The following is a 19,072-nucleotide window of genomic DNA, read 5'->3' on the forward strand; positions in this document are numbered from 1 at the left end:
GAGGGGAGGTGGGGACAGCCAGAATGCAGAGTTGCCCACTGTGCTCATGGGGGGGGCACAGGGAGGGGGTCCCCACTGCAGCCCCACTGCTGAGTCTTTTGCCAGTCCCGGCAGGGGCCTCCCAAGCTGGCCTGAGCAGAGAATAGGCTCTGAGTTTGAGGAGGACCTTGCAGGTTTTAGTGAGAAGTAAGGAGGTCACCAGCTCTCTCGCTTTTCCAGGACTCCTGCTTCTCATCCCAGCTTTCCCCATGAATGCTTGCTGGGAGTGTTTGTGGACTACCGCCCCACACCCAGCTTGTTCCAACAGGCCAGATGCTGCTCCTGGCTGTGTGCTTACATGTGAGAAATAACCCTGTGAGTGCACAGTGTGGAGCCGTGCCCTTCGGGGTCCTGTCCTGGGCTCGGCGTGGTTCTGTTGGCTCTGATAGCCCTTCTTGGTGGGGACGTCAACCCAAAGACCTGCTCTGTGTTCCAGAGATGTACATGAGTTCCCATGTCTAATCGTGTAAGGTGTGCGCATGTGCATGCACACACGAATCTATTTGTATACACACACACACACTTGAAGACAGATGTGCCAGGCCTCTGGATGCACCTGTGTGGTTCCTGGCACTGAACTGAGATCCGCCATGGAACGTTGGCTGGGTGACCCAAGCACCTGAGGAGCGGAACTCAAGAGAAGGGGCCTGCCGCCAGGGAGCCCGCGGGAAGCGGCGTCATCTGGTCAACTCCGCAGAAGGACCCGAGACTTTATCAAGTTCCTCCAAATGTATGGATTCTGAAATTTCACTGAAAATACCGCTTTTGGTGGTCAGTTTTTTTGTGTGTGTGGGGAGGTAAGGTTATTTTTGTTTCCTGCTGGTACTATCAGGAAAGATTTTACTGAAACCAGGGTAGAATTATCTGGCAATGCACTTAAGCATGTTTCTTCTCCAAAAATGTGCCTCCCTTTCTCTGCTGGCTCTACTGGCCTATGTAGGTGACTTCCCAGCTGTCAAGTGTCCTTTCTTGCTCTTGTTTCTGCCTGCACCCCTCAGGAGGGAAGGCACCGGAAGGCACAAAGGGACTTCTTGGGGAGCCTCCGGTGCCTGCCCACCACGGAGCCCGGCTGGGCTGGGTCTTACACAGCAATACCTTGGCTCGTGGCCACCTGGCGGTCTGGGACTAGCCAGTTGTTTGTGGAGGTGGAAGGTACTTTCTTCTTGCCACCTACAAGCCTCCTCCTGGCAGACATCCCCGCGCGGACTTCAGTCTCTCCCTACTGGGACTGTCGCCGGCACTGCCCATACTCGGCGTCCTCGAGCCGCCCAGGGTCAGTGCGGAAGACACGGAGAGCTGTTGAGGCCGGGCGGAAGCTGCCCAAACAGACTTGTGACAACTGAAGGGGGCCTAGAAGGGCCAGGCAGGGCCTGACACACTTGGGCGTGTGGGGACAAAGTTGTGCTGCGAGCTGGCTGGGCGTCGTGGTGCTGGGGACCTGCCCGCCGAGCTGTGGCCATGGTGGAGGCCCCGTGTGCACTGCCGCTGTGAGCCGTGCACGAGCGCGCGCACGCACGCACGGGCAGCAGAGCCGGGAGCAGGCCATTGGCTCCCCGGAGTCAGCAGGGCCGTGATGGGCGAGTCCCGGAGCCCAGGCCTGGCTGTCCACTTCCAAGAGGAAGGACTGACAAGAGATGTATATTTAGTTGGTTTTTTTTTAACTGCTGCAGACACTGTACAGACAAATTAAAGGAACAATTAATCACCAGTGGTACTGTGTGAGGCGTGCTTTGCTCGGACACCTCGCCGCTGTGGTACTGTGTGAGGCGTGCTTTGCTTGGACACCTCGCCCAGCCACTGCAGGGGCAGTGATGAAGGCAGGAGCCTGGGCCTGGCCGGGCCAGGGGGCTGCCTCTGCCTCCGTCTCTGGCAGATGGCACTGGCAGAGCTCTGATGACATTGGAAGCTCACTGGGCCAGGCCTTGGCTATGGCCTTGTTTCTGCCTCCACGATGGCTCCCAGGCTCTGGACACAGCACAGGGTTGGCTTTGGAGGCCCTGTATGGCCTCTCTGATCCCCTCCCTAACCACTGGGCCCCCCCCCCCCGTGTACCTGACCCACCCCATCCCCACCCCCAACACTGGCCTTCCCACCTTCAGCCTGTGCTGGCCACTGTGCCTGCCCTATCCCTTGCAGCTTGTAGGTCCTTCCTGTCCAGATGCTCTGTTCATCTTGGTGCCTTCCTCGGCCCCTCCCCGGAGCTTGGTGCTCAGGGTCGTAGCCTCGGGCCCTGTATTCGGTGTGCACTTGCTGAATGCCTGCTGTTTGCAGCTAACTGGAGGGAGATGTCACGGTTCCCCAGAGGCGCTGGCCCTGTGGGTGAGGCCAGGAGAGGCCTGCAGCCTCCTCAGGTTCTGTGAGGTCCAGGCTGTGATCTAAGCATCCCATCCTCTCCCTGTCAGTGGCCCTACCACATGTGCATTTGATGGGGGGCAGGCGGGAGGTCACTAAACTCCTGGACCCCCAGCGGCTGAGCTCAGATCACTAGTGGAACAAAGCACCCCCTCGCCCTGGTTCAGGCGTGGACAGCAGACCTTTGACACGCCTGCTGAATGGAGCCAACTGGATGAGAGAGGGGCAGGCCCCCTGGTGTAGGCTGGCAGCGTGCCCCACTGGCTCCAACAGCCACACAGGGCCAGAGCGGGCCCTGTCTGCCCACCTAGGGGAGCTCGTGGGGGGGGGGCTTGGAGGCAGGTGGCTAGGCCCCTCTTCTCCCACCACCCCCTGGGACGGACACTCCTGCCGGCAGCGGCTTTTGTTTATGTCTTCCTTCTGAAATCATTCTGAAGCACCTTCCCAAAGGAAGCACCTAACCGCATGGGGTGAGGGTGGCCGCCAGTGTGAGGTGAGTGCCCACACCAGCTCTGGGTGTCTTGGAGCTGCCAGGAGCACTGGTTACCGGATTTGAAAGGCTCTCAGGCAGCGCAGTGAGGCACCAAGGAATTCTCCAGGGACCTGGACCAGAGCGAGCCCAGCGCTGGAGTGGCCACCTTCCTGAAGCTGCAGGCCCGCGGCACTCCCGCGTCAGGACTGCCGGCCTGTGCTTCCTGCAGAGCAGGTGTTCGGGCCATGCGGACCCGTGTGACCAGTGGGTCAGGGCAGCCTGTCAGCCAAGGCAGGGCTAAAAGTTTGGGGTCTTGGGTCAGAAGGATAGCAGCCCCCCGCGTACGAGCTAGACCCCCAAGTCCCCTGCTGTCCACCCAGGACCCTTCTCAGCCCCCCAGGGGTGGTTTGCCTCTCCCATGCAGTTCTAGTTTCTGAGCTGTTCTAGGTCACCTGGACTTGGCCCTGCTACCTCTGGCCATTGCTCACTTATTCACTCTGACAGGTGTGTGTGTACACGTGTTGACACACATGCACAGGTATGTGTGTACACGTTGGCACACGCACTGGTACATGCGTGCTTCCAGGCCTTCCAGATTGTTCTCCAGCCTCCAAATTCCTCCCCTGAGCCCAGGCTTGGCGGAAAGCCGCCTGCTCCAGAATGCGCCTGGCACCCGGCGTGCTGTCCATGTTCTGTCCTGGGCCTTGTGCTCCTGAGCCTGGCCCGGCCCAGGCAGAGCAGGTGCCACAAGTGCTGAGTGAGCTGGGCCGCGTTGGGCTAAGCCTCGTGATTGAGGGAGCACTGAGACCCCAAGAACACAGCAAGTCCGCCCGGCCCCGGGCCTTGGCTCCCACTCTGGGCTGACTGCTCCCTCTCCCTGCAGGTGCTGCCGGGCACCCACCCTGGGCCCGTCCCACAGCGACTGAGGTCCCAGCAGGCCATGCAGCTGTGCCAAGGTATGGAGGGCACCCTTTGGGACAGGCACATGTCCCTAGGCGGGGGTACTGGCTTGGCCAATCCAGTATGGTCCTGTTGTTGGAGGCCCAGGTGAAGGCTCTGCTTAAGAGGAGCCCCCACCCTGTTCTAAGGCTCCAGTGTACCCCAACGCTGAGAAGAGAAGGTAGGAACCTAGCCACACCTCTGCAGGTGCTGCTGGGGTTGGGAGGGGGCATGGGGCGGCCCTTGCTGGTCACGCTGCCACCAAACTCGGGCAGGCAGGGGTACTGGTGCCTCCTTTAGGAACATCCGGCTGCAGGAACCCAAGCGCCAGTAGTGCCGTCCACCGTCGGCAGCTGTCCCCAGCCAGGGCCTCATGCCAGCTCAAGCCCTGAGAGGATTTGTGGAAGGGGTTGGGTGGGGCCGAAGGGGCCCCATGGCTCCCCCCAAGATGCTGGAGGAGCTGTGCTGGGGGTTGGTGGTCCCCCTCAGCCCTGTGGTCCCCATGCTGAGGCTAGGGGCTGTGGTGAGGCTGGACTCCAAAGCTGTTTGTCTCTCCGTGCGTGCGGGGGCCACTTCCACATGACTGCGAAGGCTAGGGGGCCGGTCCCCAGCCTCCCTCTGCAGCGTCCACTCCCGTGCCAGGAGCAGGGGCTTTCTGGAGAAAGGGGTCCTCTAAGCACCCTGCACACGGTCCTCCGAGCTCAGAGAGTCAGGCCCAGGCCCCACACTGGACACTAGAGGGCGGCCGGGAGCTGGCAGGCCAGTGCACAGTGGAATCAAGGGGGCCATCACAAGCGCCCTAAGTACAGCAGCCGGGAGCATCTGGAGGGGCGTGCGTGCCTGGGTGGTGGGTACATATCCCCGAGTCCCTTCCCCCAGAGCCAGAGGAAGGGGCGCCACCAGGCGTGGGGGTGAATGGCAAGGCCAGTGAGCCTCCAGGGGCTGCCACGGACGCCTGCTGTCCCCCCGACACTTCCATGAGGCTTCCTCCCCACGCCACATGCTGCAGCCGGGCTGAGCAGCTCCTGGGTCGGCTGCCGCTGCTTATGGGCCCCATGTGCCCTTTTCTCCAAGGGCGCAGCTCCTCCTCCCTTTGATCAAGTCCAAGACGGACAGGTGCTCGCCGTTCCCTTGCTGAACGGGGGGGGGGGGGGGACATGGGCTTTAGCAGGCATGTCGGTGGTGTACTGGCCCACTGGGGCCTTGGGCTCCATGGACTCTTGTTTGAATTTTACCTTTTGAATGTTAGACATGGCTGGAAATGTGCCTCAGTGGTAGACTGCTTACCTAGCATGCATGAAGCTCTGGGTTTGATTCCTCAGCACCACATAAACAGAAAAAGCCAGAAGTAGTGCTGGGCTCAAGTGGTAGAGCGCCAGCCTTGAGCACAGAGAGGCACAAGGACCGTGCCCAGGCCCTGAGTTCAAGCTCCAGACTGGCAAAAAATAAGTGTTGGCTATGGATGCCCTGAAGCAAGCCTTCCCCTTGGAAGACCCTCCACGCCGCACTCCTGCGGGCCTGGCTCCCACGGACGCCTGGGGTGCAGGCCTTGCCCAGCCCTGCAGAGGCAGGCATCCCGTGCCCAGCCTGGCCCTCGGTCCACCTTGGGCGCTGTGTCCCCTGCACAGCCTTGTGGTCGTGGCTCTTCAGGAGCTCCCTGCACGCCCCACCTGGCCCTAGTGTACTGCCAGGGTGTCCAGCGCTTCCCATGAGTTTTCTTAGGCTTTTCCCAGTTTTCCCGAGGGCTCTTCCTCATCTCCGCACGGTGCTTGTTTCCACCACCAGTGCAGGGCTCCTGCCCCTGCCTGTGCCCCAGGGGAGGACTCGGCCCCCCGCTGGCCTGAACTGCTTACAGGGCCAGGGCCAGGCTCTGGCTAGCCTGGTTCCCTGTATGCACATGACCTGAGGCTCAGGGTGCTCGGTGGGTGGGGCCAATGAGGGGGGCAGGGCCTTAAGGGTTCGTGCTATCAGAGTGGCCTGAGGGGGTCTTCTGGGAAGAGTGAGGGACCCCACAGCACTAGCAGCCCCCTCGTCAGAGCAGCCATAGGCTCCTCAGTGGACCAATCTGCCCATCCTCTCTTGGCTCCGCTTGTCCTGTCCCAGCTCCCTGGCCTGCGTGAGCCAGGTGAGGTGAGATGTGACGTGGGGGGTCACGAGGCCTCAGGGAAGCCTGCTGGGCCCACGGAGCGGCTGCCCCAGGGCCTGCGAGGCCCAAGGACCGGCCAGGTGAGAGGAAGAGGGGCTGGGCTGCAGGTTGGGCCGGCCGGTTCCTGCAATATTGATGGCCCGTCAGTGCGGCCCTGATTCCTGTGCTTTCAGTTAAAAGGTTTCTGTTGTTGTAGCTTATGCCTTTGCTCTGTTGCTATGGAAACGTGACATCAAAATGACGTTTCCCGTTTAAAAGCTTTTAACTAAATTCCTGCCTGTCAGATGTAGGCCCCATTTTGAGCGTGGAGCTGCCTCGAGCGAGCGAGCGAGGGAGCAAGCGCACTGCCTGCGCCCATGGTGCGCTGGCCGGGCCTGGGGCCTCGCCTGAGCACTGTCCTCCACCCCTCAGGGGCCTCCAGCATGGCGGCCGCCGACGTGCCCAGCTACCTTGTGTCTCCTCCGACGGAGAAGCACCGGCGGGCCCGCAACTGGACGGACGCCGAGATGCGTGGCCTCATGCTCGTCTGGGAGGAGTTCTTCGAGGAGCTCAAACAGACGAAGCGCAACGCCAAGGTATATGAGAAGATGGCCAGTAAGCTCTTCGAGATGACCGGCGAGCGCCGTCTGGGCGAAGAGATCAAGATCAAAATCACCAACATGACCTTCCAGTACAGGTGGGTGAGGGACAGCGGCAGGAGAAGGCTGCGCTTGCCTGCTCCTGGCCACCTCGGACCCCGGCTCACCAGGGGTCCATGGGTGAGGTGGCCTCGTCTGACCGTGTGTGCGGCCTGCCCTTGGAGAGGCCGGCAAACGGAGGCCCAGCAAGAGCAGGAGCCTGGTCAGGAACTCCCGGGTGGGAGTGCTGGGTGGCTGCCGTCTTCCTGGGTCTGGGGCTGATGCTTGCTGTGACCGAGATGGTGCCCTTTCCCATACAACGCCTCAGGGGGTAACATTGCCCAGGCGGGAGCTGCAGGCCGCCAGCCAGGCTGGGCCCTGCCCACCACGGTCCCTGAGTTCAGCAGCATCAGGCCCCCGTAGAGATAGGCAGAGCGAGGCCAGAGGGAGAAAGCTCGGCTCCCAGGCCTGGCTGGCCCGGTCTGGAACTTTGAACAGCATCTGAGCTAGGCCCAGGGTGGGTGAAGGGAGCACTGGGGGCTGACCCCATGCCCAGCTCAGGGGTAGAGGCTGGCTCTGTCCCTGGGGACTCCTGGTTTGGGGATCTCTAGACCTTCCCTTAACTTTTCCTGTGGCTCGTGCCAAGACAGCTGTCCCCCCCTCCCCCCGACAGCAGGGGCCTGTGTGCCCAGGGCCCCTCTGCCACCAGCATGGTGACCCCATGCACGGCCGGCCCATCCAGAAGGGATCATAGGCAGGTTAGGGGTTGTGGATGGTCAGGGTTATGAACGGCGGGCATGGGGTGAAGGTTACAGGAGGGTTGAAGGTCATGGTGTAGAAGTGAGGCACTGGGTAGGAGCTGAAGGCAGACAGCACTGGGCCCACGCGAGGCCTGTCCAGGCTGCTCAGAGGCCTTGGGTCCCCAGCCGGCAGGCGCCACCCCGGGCCTCACAAGGTTCTGTGTGGACACTTGCCTGAGAGCATGGCCACAGAGGAAGGAGCTCCACACCCCTCTCAGGGAGACGCCAGCCCAGGGGGGGGCGGACAAGGCAGGAGGGGAGTCCCTGCTCAGGGCCCGGCCTCCTCGGAGCCAGGCAGGGTCTCCTGGGGCCTGGAAAGTCCTTGAGGCCCCATTTCCACGTGTGTTGATTTGAGGAGGGTTCTGGAGCCTGTCTGTATCGTCTGACTCTGACCCTCACGCTGCCCGCGCCCTCCCCTGGTCAGCCTGACAGGAGCTACTGAGCAGAACTGCCATTAACTTGAACCTTCCGTGGGTGGCGTGAGGGCTGGGGGCACGGCTGCTGTCCAGCGATGGACAGGCACGTGGGGACGGCTGCCTGGCGCTGCTCTGCCTGGCTCCCTGTCGTCTGGGCCCCAGCCCCAGCACCCAGTAAGGATCGGCCTGCACCATTTCCCCACCTCCCTTCTAACTCAGTTCCTCAGTGGTGGCCTGGGCATGCTCCAGTTGGCGCCTGGCTGAGTTATTCATTATTTATCCAGAAAGCCTTCAGAGTCCCAGGGGAGGGATTCTGTCTCCAGCCCTGGAGATGGAGTCTGAGAGCCCAGGAGGCCCCGGGGACGGGGTTCAGCAGCCACTGTGGTCTAGGCGTGCACACACTTCTATCAGCCGTGTTTACCAAGGGGGAAACTGAGGCCCAGATAGGGAGAGGGTCTTGCCACACAGACCTTCTTAAGAGCGTCTTAATAAGATGACGCTGTGATTGGGTGAACAGTTTCTATCCCAGCCTCTCCACTGCAGTATTTCTTTTTCTTCCAGAACTCTTTGTATAGGAAGTCATCATGGGACATAGTTTCTTGGACACCACTTGGGCCTCGGTGCTGAAGATGACGGGGTGGCCAGCAGAGGTGGGGGAGGAGGAGGAGGGGCGGCTGTGGAGGAACGGGGGTGGGGGGCTGGTGGAATGCCAGGTGTGAGGTTCACCCACGCCCTTCCCAGGGTGGTTGGACAGCACCTCCACTGTCAGGAGTACAGCTGCTGCGCCGTGGACTCGTCCACGTGGTGGGAGGAGCCCCGGGCCTCGCCGGCTCCCCACAGCCAGCCCCTCCGCCTGTGCCTGGTGGAGGCAGCGGTCCTGCTCCTCCGCTGTGCCTGTTTGCTGGCAGCTGTCCATGCAGGATCTGGCCCTGGAGACAGGTGGGCCCGGCCTGCCCTCAGCTCTCTCCTAGGAGAGAGCACTGGCAGGCACTGGGAGACCCCGTCTGTTAGGCAGAGGTCCCCACCCACCCTGGCTTGTGGCCTCACAACCAGCCACCCTGAGGCTTCCCTTCCTGTGCAGGGAGGGTGGGGTGCAGGCCTGGGCCTTGGCCCATCCCGGGCACAAATGCACTGTGCTGACTGCTGGCAGGGGGCCGGGGTAGAGCGAAGCATGGGGTGTGTGCCCGGATGTCCAATTTGCGGTCGGGAGCTGGGTCCTGCCCAGGCCGATGGGGTCACAGCAGCAGGTCAGGACCCCGGGCGGCTCCCGGTAGGCTCAGCCAGCAGCAACACTGAAATTAGCGTGCTCTTGGCTAGGCGCTGAGCACGGATGAAATCCATCTTGTGAGGGGCTTACTCTTTCATCCCCATTTTAATGATGTGAAAGTGGAGGCTCAGAGAGGTTAATGAACCTGCCCAAGGTCATACAACAAAGTAGCGTGGACCAGATTCAGCCTCCGTGCTGTGGACACTGTGGCCTGTGCTCCTGCGATTCGGTTTTGTTACAATGCCTTCTGACCCTGTGTATAATACACCATCTAGTCACGGCATTCATCACTGCTGGTACACCTATGTGAAAAGCGGTGTGCACGCACTGCAGCATCTAGAACCCGAAAGCAGCGGGTCCCTGCCCCGAAGCACTGCAGCATCTAGAACCCGAAAGCAGCGGGTCCCTGCCCCGAAGGCGCCCTTCTGTCGGCTGTGTTGCCTTGCTAATAGGAGGCTGCTCAGGTCCCAGTGCCCCCTACCCCCATCTTGCTGTCCCGGGCCCCCGAGCTGGCTGTGGAGGCTCCTGCCGTGCTGGCACACACCTCACCTGGGGTCCTGGAGCCCTGGCGACCCCTCTGCCGAGGGGCCAGGCGGGACGGGCTGCACTAGCTGTTTCTCACCCTTGGCTCTTGTGTCTCTCGTTTCAGGAAATTAAAATGCATGACAGATAGCGAGTCCGTCCCACCGGACTGGCCCTATTACCTAGCCATTGATAGGATTCTGGCCAAGGTCCCCGAGTCCTGTGAGGGCAAACTTCCGGATGGCCAGCAGCCGGGGCCCTCCACATCCCAGACCGAGGCGTCTCTGTCGCCGTCCGCTAAGTCTACCCCTCTGTACTTACCGTATACCCAGTGCTCCTACGAAGGCCGCTTTGAGGACGATGGCTCCGACAGCTCCTCCAGCTTACTGTCCCTTAAGTTCAGGTAGTGTGTCTTTCTTCTTCTCGCCACCCGGGTGCCCCGCCCGCCCGCCCGCCCGCCCGGGCTTTAGTGCCCCCAGGCCCACGGGGCTCCTTAGCTGCATGGAAAGTTCCTTGACCTCTCTGCCTCAGTCTCCCTTCTGTTAGGTGGGGATGAACCAGTATTTCCCCAGAGGGTGGCTGACAACTTCCAGCCCGCCCGCCCCCTGGGGCCTGCCCGGGCCTTCCCCTCCCTCCACAGCATGGAGGAGGGCCTGGGCTGCACCTCCAGAGCGGCGGCGCCCCCACCCCATCTTCCCACACTTGGTCCCCCCCCCCGCCCGTGCCTATCAGGTGTTCAGGGGGCAGCGGAGAGCCAGAGCGCGTGCACGAGAGGCACCCTGGGGGCGAGGGCTGGCCAGCCAGCTTAGCAGGCGCTTCCGAGGCAGGAACACACAGCGGGCCTTCACGCTAAATAGGAGTGGACGAGTTTTGAGGAGACTGGGAAGAGTCTGGCTTTGAGTCACGATCTTCAGGTCTGGGGAGCCGGGGTGAGGGAGGCGTCCGTGTCGGGGGACCCTCGGCTGACATGCCACGGCCCGTTGCCTCCCGCTGGAGACTTCTCACGGAAGGGCCCAGACGCAAACGGAGAGGGATTTATGGCCAATTGTTCTGTGGATGGCTGAGTTGGGTTCCCAGGCTCAGCTGCCCGAGGCACAGGCAGAGCTGGGGTGGGCGCCACTGTCCCACCCCCAATCCCTAGGCGGGCTGCCCCACTCGGCTCAGAACACAGCACAGAGACCGCGGGCGGGTGGGCGGGCGGCGTGGGTCACCGGACGCCTGCCACTCCAGCTGAGGGCTCCACAGGAGCCGGCCCGCACTCCTCCACCTCCCACTTCTGCTGGAGCTCAGGGCCCGGGGAGGAGCCCTGCGGCCTGTGTGTCCCCCCCCAGGCCTCCTGGTCCCATCACCAGCTGCAGGGATCCCAGGCCCTTCCTCCCAGCGCCTGTTTCCTCATCTGCCCAAGGCTGGCTGGGCCTCGCTGGGCCGGGCCTCCCCGGGGAGCACCAAGCGCCACACACACAGCTGCCCCCGTGTCCCGGGCTGGCCTGTCCATCCCGAGTCTGCTGAGGCCAGGCCCCCCCAAGCCCAGGGGCTGGGGCATCTCGGGCCACTGTGCCTCTTTGTGCCCCCAGAGCGCAGGATGTGGACTGTCCCTGGGTCAGCAGTGCCCAGACCCCGCTGCCTGCTTCCTGTCGGGGCAGGGCCTGGCTCCAGGGCCTCATCGGGTCAGCAGAGTGAAAGGGGAGGGGGGGAAGGGGGCATCACGAGGCCCCGGGTGCCCCAGGCTGTGAGCCGCGCTCCACAGCCGCTGCTGTCCTGGCCCCACAGGTCAGAGGAGCGGCCGGTGAAGAAGCGCAAGGTGCAGAGCTGCCACCTGCAGAGGAAGAAGCTGCGGCTCCTGGAGGCCATGCTGGAGGAGCAGCGCCGGCTGAGCCGTGCCATGGAGGAGACGTGCCGCGAGGTGCGCCGCGTGCTGGACCAGCAGAACATCCTGCAGGTGCAGAGTCTGCAGCTGCAGGAGCGCATGATGAGCCTGCTCGAGAAGATCATCGCCAAGTCCAACGTCTAGGCCTGGCGGCGGCGGTGGCAGCGGCGGGCACCTGCAGCCCATCATCTGGCTCACTGGGCACAGCGCCCGCTCTCCCAGGCAGGGCCCCGAGAGATGGCCAGCCGCAGCAGGCCTCACGGGCTGCTCCTCGTACAAATGCCCCTCCCAGGGGCTCTGTGAGGACCCATCAGGCCCTGGGAGCCAGGGTCCCAGCTCCAGCATGAACGCCCTTCCTCAGGCCCGGGCCAAGGGCTCCAGGATCACTCCTTGTCAGAGTGTTCTGCAGCCTGCTCGTCACCAGAGTCACGGCACGGGGACTGGGAGCTTCGGATGGTGAATGTGTCCTACCAGCACAGCCGGAAGCCTAGTGGCTGCATCTGTGCCAAGGGGCAGCGTCAGCCTGTGAGTGGACACAGGTTGGCATCCAGGAACACACTCTGCCGAAGGGGGCACCCGTGTCCCCCCACCCAGGGCCCGCTGCATCTGCCCTAACATCGCCTCTGTCTTGGCACCCCCCCACAGGCCCCTGCTGCCTTCTGGGGGCCCTTGGCACTGCAGCCGGTCCCACCACCTCCCCGAGGGGTAGTGCCAGTGCCAGTGGCACGCCACCTGCTGCCGCACACCTGAATCCTCCGGCCCCAGAGATGGACACAGTTCCTGGCCTGAGACTCCCCTCAGTGGAGCAGAAACCATAGCAGACCGTGCTACATGCTGGGTGACGTGGGGAATCTGCCGGAGGGAAGATGCAGCCAGATGTGGAGCTGGGAAGAGCAGCGCACTCAGGGAACAGCCACTGCAAACACCCGCAAAGCCGAAGGACACCGGGCAAGGCCCAGGAGCAGCAAGGGGGCTGCCACCCGCGGCCGGCACCCAGGGCCGCATGCCTGCAGGCAGGAGGAGAGACAGACCCTGTGAAAAAGTGGTTACTATGTAGCTGTAAAAGGAAGTTTCAGTTGCCCACGTCAGGTGATGAGTCGTACACTGCATCTTGCTCAACCCTACTCCTTCCATCCTCCCCTCCCCCCCCCCCCCCCGCTTCCCTTCTGGACCCCTGCTGCCCCCCAGTGTGTGATTCTGTTCTCACCTGGTGTACGTTGGGTGTGGCCTTCCGGTGAGGAGCTTTGCTGGGTTTGCCCCAGCGGCAGTGGCTGTGCATCCCGCGGCCCCTCGCTTGTCCTCGGCTGGGAGAGTCCTGAGAGCCCCCAGCTGGGTTCACCCTGTCGCTGGCCAGGGCTTGGCTTTTGTCACCGGAGCCGCATGAGAGGCTGGGACTGGGCACGTCCCATGAATGGAGTCCAGCTTGACTGGTGCCCTGGACGGTGGGTCCGGGCGGGTCAGCACGCCGGCGGTGTGGGGCCATGTTTCCCCTTCCTGCTGCTGGGATGAGTGTTGTGTAAACCCCCGTGGACGGTCACTCACACCACTTGCAGGAGAGTGGCTGGGGGCTCTGCCAGGCGTGGGACTGTGGTGCCCCGTGTGCGGAGGCTGGGGGCGGGGCGGGGCGCTGCGTGCAGCCCAGAGGCAGCAATACACAGGGTCCGCTTGATCCTCTAGCCCCTGGTGGTCAGGACTGTCCCGCCCCCGAGTGCTGTGGCCAGAGATGGCCCTGCTGGAGGCAGCAGGCCGCTCGGGTCCCGGAGCGCGTGGCCCCGCTGCTGTGGAGGCCGCGGCCCCGCCTCTGGTTTCTAGCTACCCTGACACATCTGTGCCCCTCGCCAGCAAGCCTTGGGCACTGTGGACTCCCTCCTGAACAGTAGTGGGGTGACCCCGGAACGATGGAGGATTCCGACATTTGTAGTATTGGGGAAGTCTGCTTGTAGCTCAGGTAAACCACTCTTAAGAATTCTTTTGAGCCGGGCGCTGGTGGCTCACACCTGTCATCCTAGCTACTCAGGAGGCTGAGATCTGAGGATTACACTTCAAAGCCAGCCCAGGCAGGAAAGTCCATGAGACTCTTATCTCCAATAAACCACTAGAAAACTGGACAGTGGTGCTGTGGCTCAAGTGGTAGAGTGCTTGCCTTGAGCTGAAGAGCTGAGGGATAGTGCCCAAGTTCGAGCCCCCCAACTGACCAAAAAAAAATTCTCTTAATTTGGGGTGCTAGCTGGGGGTGCCCAGTAACCTGTCTGTCCCCGGCTTCTAACCGCTGAGGCTGATTGACCTGGAAGTGCCCGCATCTCAGCGGGAGGCCAGGTCCCAGGCTGCAGGAGGAATGACAGGGCTGGGCGGGGAGCCCAGAGGCCTGGGGAGGTGACAGGCAGGTTCTCAGTTGTGTGGTGACATCTTTAGGCCTTTCTGGGTGCTAGAACCTTCTGCCTGTGTCCTTGGGGTGTCAGCTCACACTGGGGGTGGACCCCCCCTTTCTGTGGTGGAATGGAATCTAAGGCCAGGTGAGACTCAGCCATCAAAACACATGTGGTGGGTGATGTCCCCTTGTGCTGATGACTGTGATTCGTCCCTCCGTGGCCGGTCCATTTAAGGAGAAAAGTGACTCTGAGTAAATGCTGAGAGACTTGATAAGGCTTCCACAGATGGCATATCAACACTGACAACTAAAATCAGGAGCCAGGCAACTGTGCTCGCTTCTACCTTATTATTTCATGTTGTTTTGATATTTAAACAAATGTATTGATAAGTAAAAAAAAATTAAAAATCAGGATTAAAGATGAAAGGAAGAGACAAAATTCCCTTGTTTTCAGATTATGTTTTTATAGGCCTAGAAAACCAAGTATACAAAAAAACAAGAGCTCTTTAAGCCAGTTTATTCATACTGAAAATGAAAATGAAGCCAGGTATGATTACTCACAGTCCCAGCAACTCCCGAGGCAGATGTGGATCGTGGTCTGAAAACAATCTGGGCAAAAAGTTAGTGAGGCCCATGTGAAAAATAACTAAAGCAACAAGAACCGAGTTTCAGCCTCGCAAATGACACCCAAAAAAGATGAGGCATAAAGAGATGGCCCACACGGAGCTGTGATTTAAAGCAATAGAGTATCTAGGGATGCGTTTAACCACAGAAGCCAAGGAGCGACAGTGAAACTCCACTGCCTTGAAAGATGCAATGCTGGCCAATGATCTCCTGAACCCCAGTCACTTTATTTACCTAATTCCAATATTCTCGACAACATATGTTTTTGTTTTGAAATGGGCAAAATCATGTTTAAATTCTTGTGAGGAAAGAATGAAGCTGAAGACCTGGGAAGCCATGGCTAACCTCCCAACTATGAAACACAGCGCTTGAGACTGGGTGCAGCACCTGCGCACTGAGACCCCCCCGAGCCTGCACACTGAGACCCCCCCGAGCCTGCACACTGAGACAGACCCCCCTGAGCCTGCGCACTGAGACCCACAAGCCTGCGCACTGAGACCCACAAGCCTGCGCACTGAGACCCACAAGCCTGCGTACTGAGACCCCTGTGGACTGAGACCCCCCCAAGCCTGCACAATGAGACTCCCAAGCCTGCACACTGAGACCCCCGTGGTCTGAGACTCACGAGCCTGAACACTGAGACCCCCCTGAGCCTGCGCACTGAGACCCCCGTGGACTGAGACTCACGAGCCTGAACACTGAGACCCCCGAGCCTGAGCCTGCGCACTGAGACCCCCGTGGACTGAGACCCCCCACCGAGCCTGCACACTGAGACCCCCGTGGACTGAGACCCCCCGTGAGCACACGTGCGGCTGCGCACCGGGACCCCAGCCGGGCTGGCTGAAGACTAGCCTTGGAGCCTGCTAAGTGCGCCCGGGAAGTCGCAGGTGGGCATGCGGATTGGCCAACCGTGGGCCGGCCTCCTGTCACACTGCGGCGGCACACCTGCCCGTCAGGCCGCGCACTCACGGCTTGGGCAAACTTCCAGCTCCCAGTGTCAACAACCAGCAGAATACTTACTAGAAATTGAACTCTGGACATTTGGAAAGTATTTATTCCTTTCAAAACAGTGAACCCAGTCTGTGTGAATACTCACGATTGCAGAGCCATGAGAAGCACGGCGTTGGCTTGCAGCATTGCAGATCTCGGGCTTCAGAGTCTCCCCCAGGAGCCCGGGGCCTGTGGTCTGCTCTGCGCCTCTTGTTCTGGCCACAAAGTGTGGGAATGGGGCTGGGAAATGGCTCCCGTGGATGTGTACCTGGAGAAGAAAGGACCACTTCAGTAACTTCCCAGATCATCCTGTTCTGACTCTGCCCTGCCCCAGGCACAGGAGTGCCTTTGCAAGTTGGTGCTGGTTTTGATGCTGATTCTGAGGGATGGGGTCCCAGGGCTTGGGCTGTATGCTGGGAAGTGCTCTGCCACAGAACTACTCCCCCAGCTCTGGTCTTGTTTTTAAGCTTAGTTGTGAGCCAGGCACTGGAGGGGTGGCTCATGCCTGTGGTTCTAGCTCCTCAGAAGGCTGAGGTCTAAGGCTCAATGTTCAAAGCCAGCCTTGGCATGAAGTCTGTAAGACTTGGATCTCCCATTAACCACCAGAAAAGCTGAAGTGGAGCTGTGGCTCAAGTGGTAGAGCACCAGCCTCCAGCGATAATGCGCTTGGTCATTCTACTGCCTCTTCCAGGACATTTGCAAGAACAATGCATTTTTTTGTGTGTAATCAGGCGGACAGACGAGGCCGACTGCCGGGGCTCCGGCCCCCGCCGAGGGCTCACGGGCTATCCTGCCTCCAGCAAGCTGTCACAGCAGAATGTTGCTTCAGATCATTGAAGGAGTTGCACGCTGTGTGCCCAGTGGCCCTCAGGGTCCATAGCCCTATCTGAGAGGCGTGTATGCGAACAGGCGGGAACCTGCCTTGCAGCCTGGCCCAGGCCACCGCTGGGGGGCATCCGGGGTGGAGGTGGGGCCAGGAGAGCCCCCTCCAGGAGCTCGCACCCCTCTGCCCTGTGGCCCGGTGCACCTCCTCCCTCAGCCATCCCACACAGCGCATAGCTGGGGCGGGCTGGACAGTGCACAGAGTCCACAGCTGTTTTGTGAGGTAGGAGAGAAATAGCTTTGTGTAAAAGAGCAGAACTGGGCTGGAGTTCACATTTGAGACAAGATAAGAGATAAGTAAACATAACTGAAATACAGCAAGATAGGTAGCGCCACTAAGATGCTTCATCCCTAAGTCTGCTTCATCATCAGGAACTCAGGGGTGGCGCTCAGCCCCCGGCTCGGAGCCTGTGTCCCCCAGGGGAAGCAAGCCCAGCAGCCACTCCCAGCGGCAGAGGACGGAGCAGGTGCACGGTTCTTGGTCCTGGTCCACACCTGTGCAAGTGCAGCCCTGGGAGGCTGGGCCTGCGGGGGGGGGGGTGGACGGGACACCAGAGTTTATTTATCGGACCTCGACAGCTGGTGGTCTGGGTGAACTCTGGACATGCTCCCCGACACAGCCTGTGGACGGCCATTGGTGTCAGCGATCTTCTGTAAAACTAAAGGCTTCTTTTGTCCTGGGCAGGAATATTCACAGTTAAATCCAGCCACATGTCCGTTCCAGGCTAGGGAGTCAAGCCAGACATCTAAGGCAGTTGCTGCAGAATCTGATGAACACTTAAAAAACAAAAAAGCAGAGGAACTGGAGGTGTGACTCAAGTGATAGAGCATCACCCATGAGTGGGGAAAAAAGCCATGTGAGAGACTGAGGTCCTGAGTTCAAGCTCTGATACCACCCTAGCCCCTAAAGCAACAAGTATGTGGGATTTTTTTTTTTTTTTTGGTCAGTCATGGGGCTTGAACTCTGGGCCTGGGTGCTGTCCCTCAGCTCTTCAGCTCAAGGCTAGTGTTCTACCACTTGAGCCACAGCGCCACTTCCAGTTTTCTGGTGGTTTATTGGAGATAAAGAGTCTCATGGACTTTCCTGCCCTGGCTGGCCTTGAACTGTGATCCTCAGATCTCAGCCTCCTGAGTAGCTAGGATGACAGGCGTGCCCACTGGTGCCCCGCTAGGTGGGATTTTTGTTGTTGCCATTTCTCCATACTCTGTACAGAAAGAGTGAGGTGGCGCTGTCTGCCCAGCAACCTCAAGGGAAAAGTCTGGTTATACCCGAGCTAGCGGGCGGATGAGAGAGAAAATCCCAAACCAGACCAGTGTTATTCTCCCGTTTGCAGCCAAACACAATATTAAACAGAGAAGTTGGTGCCAGGAAGGAAAGGAGATGCTAAAGTGGCAGTCGGGCCATGGGGTGGGCGGGGCCCCGCGGGGCCGCTGGTGCTGGAGGCGGGGCCGCTGGTGCTGGAGGCGGGGCCGCTGGTGCTGGAGGCGGGGCCGCTGGTGCTGGAGGTGGGGCTGGGCACCTGCTGTGGTCCCCAGCCCTGGGCAGCAACCCGCAGGGCACCCGAGAGCAGCGCGAGGGGCGGGCGTGGCAGGAAAAGCACTCCAAGTTCCACCGTGCGATTGGTCCCCTGCTGGCCACTTTCAGCCAAAGGGACAGCAGGCTGAGCTGGCTGGCCTATAAGTGGGGTGATGGTTCAGACTGCGTGGCTGTGGGGGTGTCATCTGCCTGTCCGCCCCTGAGCCCGGTGGCTGGGCTGGGCCCCCCAGCTTTGGGGTCCCCCAAGGTCCAGTCCATGGACACAGGCCAGGGATCCCAGCAAAGCTGGGGACCAATGACCCCCCACCACGCAGCCCAGCCCCGAGGAGGTAGTCGGCAGACTCCAGCCTGCTCAAGGGGCTGGGGGGCGGGGCTGGGAGAACCCCGCCCCATAACATTCAGCCCTTTAGGAGCCCGTAGGGTGTGGCGCAAGGCTGGACCTCAGGGCCAGCCAGGGCCTCTGCCTCCTGCCTCCCGCCGGCCCTCCACTGGCTGCGACCCAGGCTCAGTTGCAGGGGGTCCGGGGTGCACACACCCTGACAGGGGAAGAGGCCAGGATGTAAGGAGATGCCAGGGAGGGCGTCCAAGCCGTTCTCACCTGCCGTGGACACGGGAGGGAGGGGCTGGCGGGGTGGATCCCTGCTCCCCTCCCCCAGTGCCCATCACCAGCCACCCTTCATACCTCCCTCAGAGCCAGCCAGCTTTTGTCAGCATCTGGAAGGTTCTCTGTGGTGTCCTACCTGCTTGTGTGCCTTGATCCTCCCTATTAACGCTGAATCTCCCCTCAGACTTGCCCCAGCCTCTGGGGGGTTGGGGGGCGGGGGAGGGGGGCTGGCGGGGGAGGGGCTTCTTCCCAGCGGCCACCTGCTCCCAGAGCTACTGGTGCTCGAAATTTAGATTCTGATGCATGCCTGAGCCCCACTCTCATAAAAAAAAAAAAAAAAAGCCTTTGTCTTTTCAAAGCACTTTCAAGAGACTTTCCAAGTTGGGCTCAGGGGACTGAGCGCCGCCCCAGGGGCCCAGCTGGCATCGTCGGCAATTATCATTAAATTACAGGGACAATTTTAATTTCACAATAATTAGAAATATCAACTGCAGCCCAACCCTTCCAAACTAATGGAATTTTAATGGGCAGCTGCTTAGGTTACAGCCAAGAATAGAAACGTTCCACCCAGGTGGCTGGGACCAGGGCCCTGATGAGGAGGAGGAGGGGGAGGAGGAGGAGGGGGAGGAG

General features: G+C 60.8%; 1 protein-coding gene across 1 annotated transcript; it reads left to right on the forward strand.

Annotated features, from left to right (window-relative positions):
• The first annotated feature begins 6,011 nt into the window (after positions 1–6,011).
• On the forward strand, positions 6,012–11,581 carry Msantd1 (Myb/SANT-like DNA-binding domain containing 1). Its single transcript, XM_013023921.1, has 3 exons — positions 6,012–6,624; positions 9,698–9,973; positions 11,341–11,581. Exons 1-3 carry the CDS (start codon positions 6,305–6,307, stop codon positions 11,579–11,581), a joined length of 837 nt encoding a protein of 278 aa, XP_012879375.1. The 5' UTR covers positions 6,012–6,304.
• The last annotated feature ends 7,491 nt before the right edge of the window (positions 11,582–19,072 follow it).

The sequence above is a fragment of the Dipodomys ordii genome, unplaced genomic scaffold, assembly GCF_000151885.1.
Source record: "Dipodomys ordii isolate 6190 unplaced genomic scaffold, Dord_2.0 Scaffold71, whole genome shotgun sequence".
Taxonomy (NCBI): domain Eukaryota; kingdom Metazoa; phylum Chordata; class Mammalia; order Rodentia; family Heteromyidae; genus Dipodomys; species Dipodomys ordii.